Source organism: Thermobia domestica, chromosome 12, assembly GCF_964235325.1.
Source record: "Thermobia domestica chromosome 12, izTheDome1.hap1.1, whole genome shotgun sequence".
NCBI lineage: Eukaryota > Metazoa > Arthropoda > Insecta > Zygentoma > Lepismatidae > Thermobia > Thermobia domestica.
Window position 1 is genome coordinate 82,785,504 of NC_137465.1, and position 12,437 is coordinate 82,797,940.

A 12,437-nucleotide genomic window follows, 5' to 3' on the forward strand; every position below is an offset into this window, starting at 1 on the left:
TTAAGCTTGGAATACAAATGTTATGTCTATTTTTCTCACAACTTTATGGTTTGATTGCCTTATGCTCTGAACGATCCATATATTTAACACCAGCTTCAGCAATTATTGTATTAGAAAGCAGTGGGTATAAAATGCAAAGGACTGTAATTTTCATCCTCAATTAGTTTCTCAACTAATATCAATCGTTTTCGATAATTTTTAGAAATCAACCCACTACCAATTTCCAATATATAGAAAATCCCCCCCCCCCGCTCATAAAACACATTTTTAAAAATGCCAGGACACGTTCTGCTTATTTTTAGTAAAGAGTTATATACTGAATTTAAGCTCTCTGAGTTGAACGGCTTGTAAGATACTCAGTTTCTCGCAAAAATTCGGAAATCTACTCCCCACTAAGGATATGTGTTATAATGAAAGTGATATACGTATGATAACTTCCCAGTTGGGATTGGGGCCTGATTATATACCAAATGTCATTTCATTTGACTTTGCAATTTGACCGTGATAATCACGCAGACATAGTTACTTTCAGTTTTTTATACTAAGTATAATAATTCATATATTACAGGTGATTCAAAATTTTTTTCCAGCAGTTAGCTCCTCTAAAAGCTCACAAGCTGTATCTCAAAATTGAACTCCTATTGCTATTGCCACTCTTACAATTGCAAATATCAAAATCCAAAAATGCCTGAGCTTTTTTCATTAGAAATGGAGATTCAGAAGAAGAAAAATGGAGATATTGAAAGTAAAACGTAGACAAGCTCACCAGTGTTCAGAAGATGCTGTCTACAATGCGCAGAACAGAATGGGACGGTGGGTAGTTGGGGGTCGTTTCGTCCAAAGGATTTTCGTTCAGAGACATTTAGCCAAAACACATTTGGTCCAGGGACATTTGATACAAAGGGCAATTTCTCCAAAGAATTTTGTCCAAAAGACAATTGGTCCAAAGGACATTTCGTCCAAAACCCAATTGGTCCAAAGAACATTTCGTCCAAAGGATTTTCGTCCAGAGACATTTAGTCCAAACAAATTTGGTCCAGGGACATTTCGTCCAAAGGACATTTCGTCCAAAACACAATTGGTGCAAAAGACAATTGGTCCAAAGGACATTTCGTCCAAAACACAATTGGTCCAAAGGGAATTTCGTCCAAAAGACAATTGGTCCAAGGGACATTTTGTCCAGGGATGTTTAGTTCAAAGCACATTTCGTCCAAAGAACATTTGGTCCGGTAACACTTGGGGGTCAAGGGTTTGCTTCTATTAGAAGAGTAAAAGTGATGCATATAACATTATGACTCACAAGTAATACCTCCCAAGTGTAACACTCCGATTTTGAAAAAAATAGGCAGGTAAATACTACACACAAAATAAACGAATACGTGTTTTTCTGCGGAAAAGTGGTTTTGGGGGGGCAAAAGCCCCTACTCAAAATTTTGAAAGTTGACGCCCGAAAGGCAAGAAGAAGTGGACCGAAGTGAACGAAAATGTGCACAGATATTGCAGACGTAAAATGAGGGAATACGTGTTTCGTATTTTCCTGGAAAAAATGGTTACGTGGGGCACAGACCCCTCCAAACCTTTGATCACGAAATATCAAAAGTACTAATAACAGTATGTCAGATGTGTGTAAAGAACATGAAGAATTGCAACGAAACTTTGAGTAGGGACAATACGCAAAAAATAAATAAATACTTTTTTTTTTAAATTTTCTGCGAAAGAACGGTTTTAGGGGGCAAAAGCCCCAATCCAAAAGTTTGAAACTTGAGGCCCGAAAGGTCACAAGAAATGAACCAAAGTGAATGAAATTGTGCAGAGATATTGTAGACATAAAATGAGGGAATACTGGTTTCGTATTTTCCTGAAAAAAAGAAAAAGGTTTGGGTGGGAACAGACCCCTACAAAACTTTGATCGTGAAACATCAAAAGTGCGAATAACAGTATGTCAGAAGTGCTTAAAGGACATGAAGAATTGGAACGACATATTGTGTAGGGACAATACGCAAAAAATAATCGAATGCGAGTTTATTTTCTGAGAAAAAACGGTTTTAAGGGACAAAATCCCCACCAAAAATTTTGAAATTTGAGGCCTAAAAGGCAAGAAGAAGTGTACAGAATTGAATGAAACTGTGCACAGATATTGTAGACGTAAATTGAGGTAATTGGGTTTCGTATTTTCCTTTTAAAAAAACGGTTGAGTATATCACGGACCTTTTAAACTGTTGATTACGAAATGTCAAAAGTGCAAATAATTATACGTCAGAGGTTCTTAAAGAGTATGGAGAATTGCAACGAAACCTCCTATAGGGACAATTCGCAAAACAATAAACGAAACGTGTTTTAATTTGTGCGGAAAACAGTGTTGGGGCCTAGGCCTTCTTCGAAAAAAAGTAAATATTACGTAATAGCGCAGGAAGTAGTGGACCAAAGCAAATGAAATTGTGGGTAGACATTTTAGAGACCCTATGTAAAATAAGGTATTTCGTGTTTCTGAAGTATCCCTATCCGTTTTGCTTCAAATTTGGCACATCAACAGCAAACAGGAAATTAATCGACACGTGTTTTTGTTTATGCGGAAAAACATTGTAAGGTTTAAAGGTGCCTCCTGAAATGATATAAAATACACTATACTGTTTGTGCTTGTTGATCTGCCAAATTTGAAGAAATCAGATGGAGACACTTGTGAAACACAAAAGGCCTTATTTTACGTATCCAATATCTACATACAATTTCATTCACTTCGGTCCACTTCTTCTTGGCTTTCGGGCTTCAACTTTCAAAACTTTGGGTGGGAGCTTTTGCACCCTATAACCCTTTTTTCGCAGAAAATAAAAAAAAACCTGTGCTCATTTATTTTTTGCATATTGTCCATACACAAAGTTTCGTTGCAATTCTTCATGTAAATTTAGGCACTTCTGACATACTGTTACTAGCACTTTTGATATTTCATGAGCAAAGGTTTGGAGGGGTCGCGCCCCACCCAACCATTCTTTCTAGAAAAACACGAAACCCGTATTCCCTCATTTTTCGTCTACAATATTTGTGCACGATTTCATTCATTTCGGTCCACTTCTTCTTGCCTTTCGGGCGACAACTTTCAAAATCTTGGGTGGGGGTTTTTGCCCCCTAAAACCGTTTTTCCGCAGAAAATAAAAAAAACCACGTATTTACTTAGCTTATGTGTAGTATCTGCCTGCCAAATTTATATCAAAATTGGAGTGTTACACTTGGGAAGTGTTACTTGTGTAGCTTCTTATTTCTAAAGGAAATTTTGAAATAGAGATTTATTCCGCAATTTTCTTTTCGATAAAACAAATATATGTTGAGATATTCAGAAAAAACGTAAACGCCTGAAAACTAAATGGCCACCTTTCTTTGCTTTCATTAATAATTTTACAAAAATACAGTTTTAGCTTCGCAGAAATACAGTTGTAGCTTCGTTGGTTCAGGAATTCACCTCCCAAAATGATAAACAACCCTTTGAAGAGCATACTCCCTTTTCATTTGCGGACATGGTCATGTGAATCTTGTATTTGGTTTGAGACTTTGCAATGGATATCTTAAATGTACTGTGCTGTACCGAGAAAATTAATATGAAAGCAAAAGTATATACTATATTTGCATAAGGAGTAACACTGAAATAAAAATACAAGACAAGTTAACAATTCTGGTTTGTCATAGAACTCTCTAATTATGTAGAAACGTCTGCCGAAGTTACACACTATCAATAGTCTACAAATAGAAACCAGACTTGTGGTTAACCTGAAAAGATACGTATATTCTACACGAAATGTTCCAACTTTCATCTTATATTTGTCAATCACTTTTCACAATGTTGACTGAAGAATGTGACTGTTTAAGAGATTATCTTTGGACACTAAGAATATATTTCACACATGTGTATTTTTCTATTCTCAGTATTTCTTCAAAGATACTTGACACATAATTTTTCACTTTTCTAACACAAGGGTTTGAATACCTAATATTTAACTTACTCAAATTTAAACTTCATTAATTTTAGTTACCGGTACTTATTTTAGAACTATTTCATTCACAACATGAAAATTTTAGATGTCATGTTAGCAGTTATTACAGCAACATACTTCACACTACAACCTTTCCCTCACTCCTGTTGTTCGGCCATGTTGTTTTCAGGCGTTTACGTTTTTCTGAATATCTCAGCATTATTTGTTCTATCAAAATGAAAATTTCGGAATAAATCTCTATTTCAAATTTCCTTTAGAAATAAGAAGCTACTGAGTCATAATGTTATATGAACCACTTTTACTCTTCTAATAGAAACAAACCCTTGACCCCCAAGCGTTACCGGACCAAATGTTCTTTGGACGAAATGTGCTTTGAACTAAACATCCCTGGACGAAATGTCCTTTGGACCAATTCACCTTTGGACGAAATGTCCTTTGGACCAATTGTATTTTGGACGAAATGTCATTTGGACGAATTGTCCTTTGGATTAAATGTCTCTGGACGAAATGTTCTTTGGACGAAATATCTTTGGACTAAAAGGGTAGCCACCGGGTGGGCCAGTGTGAGTCACGGTGAGTGGTGTTTCGCAGTAGGTCACGTCCTTTTGACCCACGATCCACTGATCCACTCACAAATCTTGACCCATTTCACCCACTTACCAACCGACCCACTGACCCACTCCATCTTTGATTTTAACATGTCTTGTTTCATTTAAAAGACGAAACATACATCCACATAATTTTTTCATCGATTGCGAAGGTTGGCTTAATATCATAATTGTAATGGTAATTTCTTCTTAAGGTGAGAAATTGATATGATTAAAAAGCCCATCTTGACGTGAGTACAAATTACCTTCCAAAGTTATTAGAAACGCTTTTTCACCCCGAAAACTATGAATTCGACAAATATTTAAGTAATTTTTGAGATTTTATTTTTAGCTCTCTCAGGCCATCATCCTGTGAAGATGGGGATGAATTTGGATGTAACCTCCATTGGAAGCATCACTATCCATCTCAACGACCGAGAAAATTATGGATAAAACACTGAGATCAGTCGTTTTACATTATTTTTACATGTCACACCTCCCAACTTCCATAACTTCATACTACTACAATATTTTCTTCTTAGATTGAAAGTAATATGTCCCCCAAGTTTGATAAAGTTTGTCCCAGACATTCCAGAACTACGCTCTCCTTATTAGATGTGCTGGGGGATCTTACTCTTACTGGAAGTTGAACTTAAACTTAAAGGTCATCAGCACTGCTCCCAATGAACTTGGCGACCACGAAAGATATGGGTTGTATACTAACATTGGTTATTTTCAATTATTTCTACATGTCACAAATTTCACAAACTCCTTCATTGTGTTAATGAGGGCTTAACTTGCATGGCATCTGAAGTTCCAATCTTTACCTAAGAGACCCCGAAAATTATAGATTCGACACTAATGTAGGTCTTTTTTTATAATTTTGATGTCAGTCCCTTTCATTCCTCCTAGGACACGAAACGGATACTGCCACTGCTAGGACTAAATTTGATCTTAAATGGCATTAAAATTTCTACCAATTAATTTAGCGAACAGTGCTGCATTTAGAAGCTCGGCGTCCCTACGCACTTTTGCTCTCGGCGCCCCCAATAACTACACATTTCTCCGTCCCTTGATCCCTAACTTACAAATAAAACTTAATTCGAACATGCTTAATTAGTGAATTGATTGCAGTTAAATACCACTCACTAGATGCTACAGCTACAATTACGTAACAAAAAATAAATGGGAAACATGTTCTGAATTATTTTCAGATTTCTTACGCTATCATTAAATATATTAGAATAGTAAAAGAGAACTGCTCATGAAATAGTATATTTGCTCTCGATTTTTTTAACTTTTTCATACGAAAAAAATTAGAAATTTAAATTTTGCGCTCTTCAAATATGTTGCCCTCTAGGCACGGGCCTAGTTGGACTAATGGGAAATGCGGCACTGAAAACTTACGCTTCGACTCTAATATTGGTTGATTTCGATATTTTTTTTGTCGCTACGTAACCACCCTGGGTGCTAATGGGAGCTTAATTGGACTTGAATTGAAAGTAGAACTGTTTACCTAAGCGACCACGAAGCTATGGATTCGAAACTAATATCGTTCCTTTTCTAGCATTTTTGATATATATCCCGACAGTACTCTTTTCCAGATTGTAAGAAATATGGTTAAAATTGCTCTAGACATATCAGAATTATGTCGAAACACACACATACATATATATAAATACAGAGTGAGCGAGCGAGAAAGTGAGAGAGAGCACATTGTAAAAGCATATATCAGGTATTGAATTGAAAATCTATGTAAAGACCTTCTGCTGTGGCATGCTTCATAAGGACAATTCCAGTCTGCTCACGTGACCTTTGGGGTTCATGAATTTCTTGCGAGCGTTCCGACTTTGGATTCTCTGTTTATATACTCTTTTTATGCTTCGGATAATTTTTCAAGAATATCAATGACATGCTGTAATACGAATGTTCAGAAGTAACCCCTATATGACAAATAGCTGCAAATAAATACACTACATAATTTATTTATTGCGATGATATTATTTTCTTAATTTGTATTTAACATTCACATATATCATAGAATACCAACGTACTGTGAACACCTGTTATATTTTAAACATAATAATCACTTTGTTCTGCAATTATTGTATGTTATATATATACAACTGACGTATTTTAATGTAATTATTTTATATAATTTTTCATGCATTGCGGAAAATATAATTTCATAAAAAAATATGGACTCAGATGGGAATCGAACCCTCGACCTTACGATTTGAAATCCAACGGCGTACCACGGAGATAACACAAGCGCTCCACGAATAATACTTCTAGCGATATATAACGGTATTTAAGATAATAATTACATTCATATCCACTACAAACGCTGTTTTTGTTCTACTTTGACTTTTATTTCAGTACTCAGGAGAGAATATTGTTCTATGTCTTAACTTTCACCATTCTTTTACATATGGAAAGATTCGTTTACGTATCTAAATATTTCATTAAGTATGGAGAGCAAAATGACAAACAAGCATGTGCTGGCATTAATACAGTTTCGAAATATTGTATCATTAAGTATTTCAATCAATGTTGCTTTTTTTATATATAATTGGTAACAAGTCTTATTATATTTAAAAGAAGAAAAACACATCTGCAAGAATTTTCCCGACTGCAAAAGTTGGCTTCGAGGTTCGAACCTGGTTTACTTTTTCCCGAAGATACCCGAAGTTGGACTTAGAAAAATTTTTGCCTCGAAACAGCAATAAAGAATGCGCTCAACCTTTTTGAGACAAGGTGTACATTATCAGTTATACACTTATTCTCGTTGCGATGGTCCACCTGGAGATCGAGCAAATGGCGGAACTTTAAAAGGTATATGAAGGAATACTACCTTAAAAGAAATACTACCTCAACACAGGATCACGCATCACTTTCAGGCCCCTCTTCCGGAACACAACATCACTCTGATCTATTTTCCTTCACGTACTATTGCCTTTGCTGCTATATATGTTCAAATTCCCTTGATATTCTTCCAATACATGGACACCTCCTTTCGTCATTATATTCTTATGACTGATCACAATCTATCCAGTCGCACTCTTACGCAACGACGGAACTTCTATCAGTTTCTTATGCTGCACACAAATGCCGAGCTATGCGCATTACCAAGACATATCATGGTCATGTTCTATCTTCCATTGGTAGTGACCATGACCCAGTTTATTTGATATTACATTTTCCAAACCACCGTCAAGCTCCTGACACTCCGCCACGTACCGTTCTCTGTTATGACCGTGCCGACTGGAACAAATATTGACATTTGACTGCTACCTTATCTAACGTGCCTTTTCCACTACATCACTCTGACTTACATAACACGCTTGATACACTTACTACTGCTATACAACATAATAGCCATCAGCATATACCCACGATTAAATCTAATTATGCTCGACCCGCACTTCCTCCTCAATATCGCACACTAGTTGCTCTTGCACGGCAGGCATACCACGAATATCTTCGCACACGTGATCCAGGGCTTTTACAACTACAGCGCCGATATTTACGGCAAGTTTATAATTATATCATCGCCTATAAAAGACGTAAATCGATCGAAACAGTTAATCATCTTGATCAAGAACATAATCCTACCAAATTCTGGAATGCCTTTCACAGGCTCTGTGGGACACGCTCTTCTATCTCTTACCCTCTCATCGTCAACCAGATCTCAGTACAAACTGATACAGAGAAGGCTAATGCGTTATCTCAATCACTTCAAAGCATATTTTCGCCACTACTCATCACCTACACTCATAAACGTGTATGCACTAGAATAAGCAACGAAACAGATCCTCATCAACCACATCTCCCTATTAGTTCTAGTTACGAATTAGATTCGGACCATCCTCTTACTATTCCAATTACACCTTTGGAGATCAACGCAGTCTTAATCAGTAAGAAGAATACAGCTCCAGGGTTTGACGGTGTAGCATATTAAAGAGACTCCACTGGCGGTTCTGCTCCTACTGTCCGCTATTTATAACCTTATACTTCGAACAGGTGATTATCCGGATTCCTGGAAAACTTCAAAAGTGTTTATGTTTCTGGAACCGCATAGAAGATGACACAAAGGCAGAGTCGTACCGTCCAATACAACTTACGTCTATACTGGGAAAGATCCTCGAACGCATCTTAGTTCGGCATCTACATACTCAGTTCTTCCACAATCAAATTCCTCTACACCAAACTGGTGTTCGTCCTAACTGCAGTCTCAATGATAATCTACTCAAACTTACCACTATTCTTACCAACCACTCCAATGGCATCCAACCTTCCTGTTTATTAGTATTTGACTTGGAGAAGGCTTTCGATTCAGTTCGGCACGATGGGTTACTTTACAAACTTCATCTTCTACGATTACCATTCGCATATATTAGACTAATTTATCACTACCTCACCAATCGCATAGCATATGTCTGCATAAATTAATCTTTATCATTTCCTATTTTTCCGCTTAGTGGTGTACCCCAAGGGTCAGCGTTATCGCCACTCCTATATATACTATATGTTCGAGATTTGCCTGTTCCTCCTGATCCTATCTACACCTTTAACTTTACAGATGATACTGCTTATCTTGCCTGTGGAAAATCTGTTCAGTATATGAATACTATACTTCAAGAGGCAATAAATAAGTTGTGTGACTGATGTAATACTTGGCGACTCCGAATCAACTCCACTAAAACATAGGCACTCGTCTCATACAATCTGGACACACCAGTCGGATTCGACGCAATAGATCTGTTTCAGATCTCACTATAGCTGGCAACACATTTCCGTCACACGTACAGCTAGATATTTGGGCGTTATCTTTGATGACCATCTTTCATGGCGTGGACACCTTCAGCATCTCATAACTCTCGAGCAAAATAAACTAAACCCTCTGAAAACATTAGTCGGAAGTTCCTGGGGCCTTCATCAATAGACTGTGTTAAACACTTACAAAGTCTTCTTACAACCATCTATACTCCATGGACACATCGCATGGCTTAATGCCAGTAACAAATTCTGCACCCGCCTCCAGATCATTGAAAGACATGCATTACGACAGACATGCATATCACATCAAACTGCCTAGTCCTACCCGGCTACTCAATGAGCGTATTCCATTTCCACATCTTCTTAATTTAGAAAAATTGCGTACCAGGTACATCACTACTCGTTGGACTCAAGGCCATCCCATCCTTCGCAGTTGTATACGCATCGATGCAGATCAAGATGTTCCAGCCCGTCTACAATGTACATTACTTCAGCACTTAGTTACACTGTATCTTCTTACACATCCTGACGGACAAATAGACGAATTTCTATTAGCATATCAACCACCAGACTAATCACCAAGCATTTATAAACCTTTTTCACTTTAATTCGCACTAACAATGGCATCATTGTGGGTCTCATCATGTGTCGAGTCGCCCGGGCACATGAAGATAACCCTTCACGTGTCTAACAATATCACTGTGTTGTGGCGTATAACTTGCACCTCATCTTTCATCTCATCATACATACATTTTGATAGATAATCTGCGTACAATAAATAACAATTCCTGATCAATTAATGAATAAAATCCCAATTATGAATGAATAAAGACAATAAATAAATAAATGAAATTAAACTTCTTTGTCCACCCAATTGATTCCTTTAATCCCCTTACGCATAACTCCACTCCCAACAAAGGCATTCCCTTCTACGGGTTCTTGCATTGTAAAAAAAAGTATGACAGCAAAGTATATGCACGAGTTGAAGTAAAGCGAATTTCCATACAGAACAAAATTACAGTCTCGACAAAAAATGCAAAAGTTTGATTCACAGCAAGACTATCAAACGTAAACGATCCAAAAAAAGGAAGCAATTGGATGGGTGGGTATAACAAGATTTGCAGCCACTTCCTCGTGTCGGGTTCTGGGGAGTTTAGGAGTGAACGTGCTAAAACGAACTAAGAGCTGCAAGGGATGGTTTATTAATAATTTTTCATGACCTATTCTATATTCATAATGTGTTTTGAAAACATCAATACAATTTCTTCCTGTAATTGATTATAACTTTTAACCACATAGGAAAAACATAGCATCCCATTTTTCTCTTGCATTTTATTTTCAGCCTCAGAATGCTTCAGTGTGAAAAGGAACCAAATGCTGTAGCTGTGCAGCACAATTTTCCTCGCAGTGTCTTGCTGGTTGCACAGCCACAGCCATAAAATATTCAAGTTGTATGAGGTAAAGGAAGGGGTTGACCAAAAAATCCAGATTTTCTGTGTAGACTACTACTAACAGGAGGAAACTTTTCCGCTACCCGGCCAATAGAGATTCAAAAAATAGCCTAGCCTAATTTTAATTTAACAGCTGAGGTATATATTTCTATTTCTACATGGTTTGTAAAATTAGTTGAGCTTTATTTCTCTACGTCAAATAATGGATTCGAGTATCATCGCCTCTGACGCACGTGTACATGGTCCATTCCTCCATTTCCTTCAATATTATTTATTTTCTTTTCCTTTCAGTTTCTTGATCTGTTGAGTCTGTTTACAGCTTGCCTATCGCTTTAACTGATCACATAAAGTTTATCCTCTCTTTTCCATTCGCGAGTCATGTTGATCTCGTCAGCGAATTCCAGATCTCCATATGAAGTATGAGGACTTCATATACCGAATTTCGTGTATTTATATCCAGCGCTTTGCAAGAGGCGTATAACAATTTTTCTTCTTTAACTTATCAGAATGCGAATATAAATTTTGAAATTGTGGAACCAACTGATATTCAACAATCTCGCTATCAACAAAGCAACTTTGCGCAGTAAGTGGTCAAAGCTTAGGATATTCACATTTCATATTAAAACTGATAAACCTTAAATATTATTGATTTGTAACTATTCATATGTATTCATTCTAGCGTGAATACCTTGAAGGCTTAAGTATTTTCTTTTAGTAAGGAAATATTTCTCCTCTTGGAATTTGATAAGTACTTTCAAATGCAATTGTTATGATATTTAAATATATTCTATTATTTAAATAACATAACTACTAAGATGGGAAAATATAAATAAAGTAACAAACAAGATGCTTACCTACAAATATACAAGTAATCATCTGCATTATTGTCAGGATACATAAGTTCTTCATTTTGGGTTAACGAAAATGTGGGTACATTGCTATACCCATTTGTTGTGTATCCATACTCTGAAAAGAAAATATTAAAATACACATCGTACTATTACGAACTTAAAGATTTTATGTTGCTTTGCACAATAAATAAATCAGTATTTTTCGTTCTTTGTGTGTCTGCTTAACGAAATTATATCACTCTAAATAAGTGAATTTAATGTACATGTATGTAACCAGAAATATCTATGTGGTTATAAGTCTCTAGAGCATACTATAAGCTTTGGCGGTATTTAATGAAAAATGGAACCTGTAACACAAATGAAAGACATTAAATCTTACCCGTACTGCTTTTCAAACTTTATTTTTTTCAGAACTTACATATACTTTAGTCTTAACCCCTAAAATAGATCTGAAGCGACCTTGTATGTTTGGAATGACTAAATCGTCTCCTTTAGCCTAACCGGCATAAGCGTGGGACGTAAAATCAAAGATTTTGTTTTCATTTTTCATTTCATTTGGAATGACTAAAGAGTGTGACGTCATATTAATAGGGGTAATGGAGGTGTAAATGAATCTACTACTGTATATCACGATCATGGCAGACATCTTGAAGTACACTATCTTGGATTTAGGTCAGACATTTTAAATACGAACGGAACATTGACATATCTTCCGGCGTACCTTTTTACTACACATCTAACTTCGAACTTATTTTTAATCATATATATCTTAAACAGGCACCTTTG

General features: G+C 36.4%; 1 protein-coding gene across 8 annotated transcripts in view; it reads right to left on the reverse strand.

Annotated features, from left to right (window-relative positions):
* Positions 1-12,437, reverse strand: part of LOC145666536 (zwei Ig domain protein zig-8-like) — a 1,346,876-nt gene that overhangs the window by 898,245 nt on the left and 436,194 nt on the right. For all 8 annotated transcript variants that reach the window (XR_014127771.1, XM_081733847.1, XM_081733844.1 and 5 more), the window contains one exon: positions 11,655-11,766. Coding sequence is in view for 7 of the 8 variants with exons in the window: in XM_081733847.1 (XP_081589973.1) it covers positions 11,655-11,709 (55 nt within the window). In the remaining variant the exon portion in view is untranslated. The remainder of the gene's footprint in view (positions 1-11,654; positions 11,767-12,437) is intronic.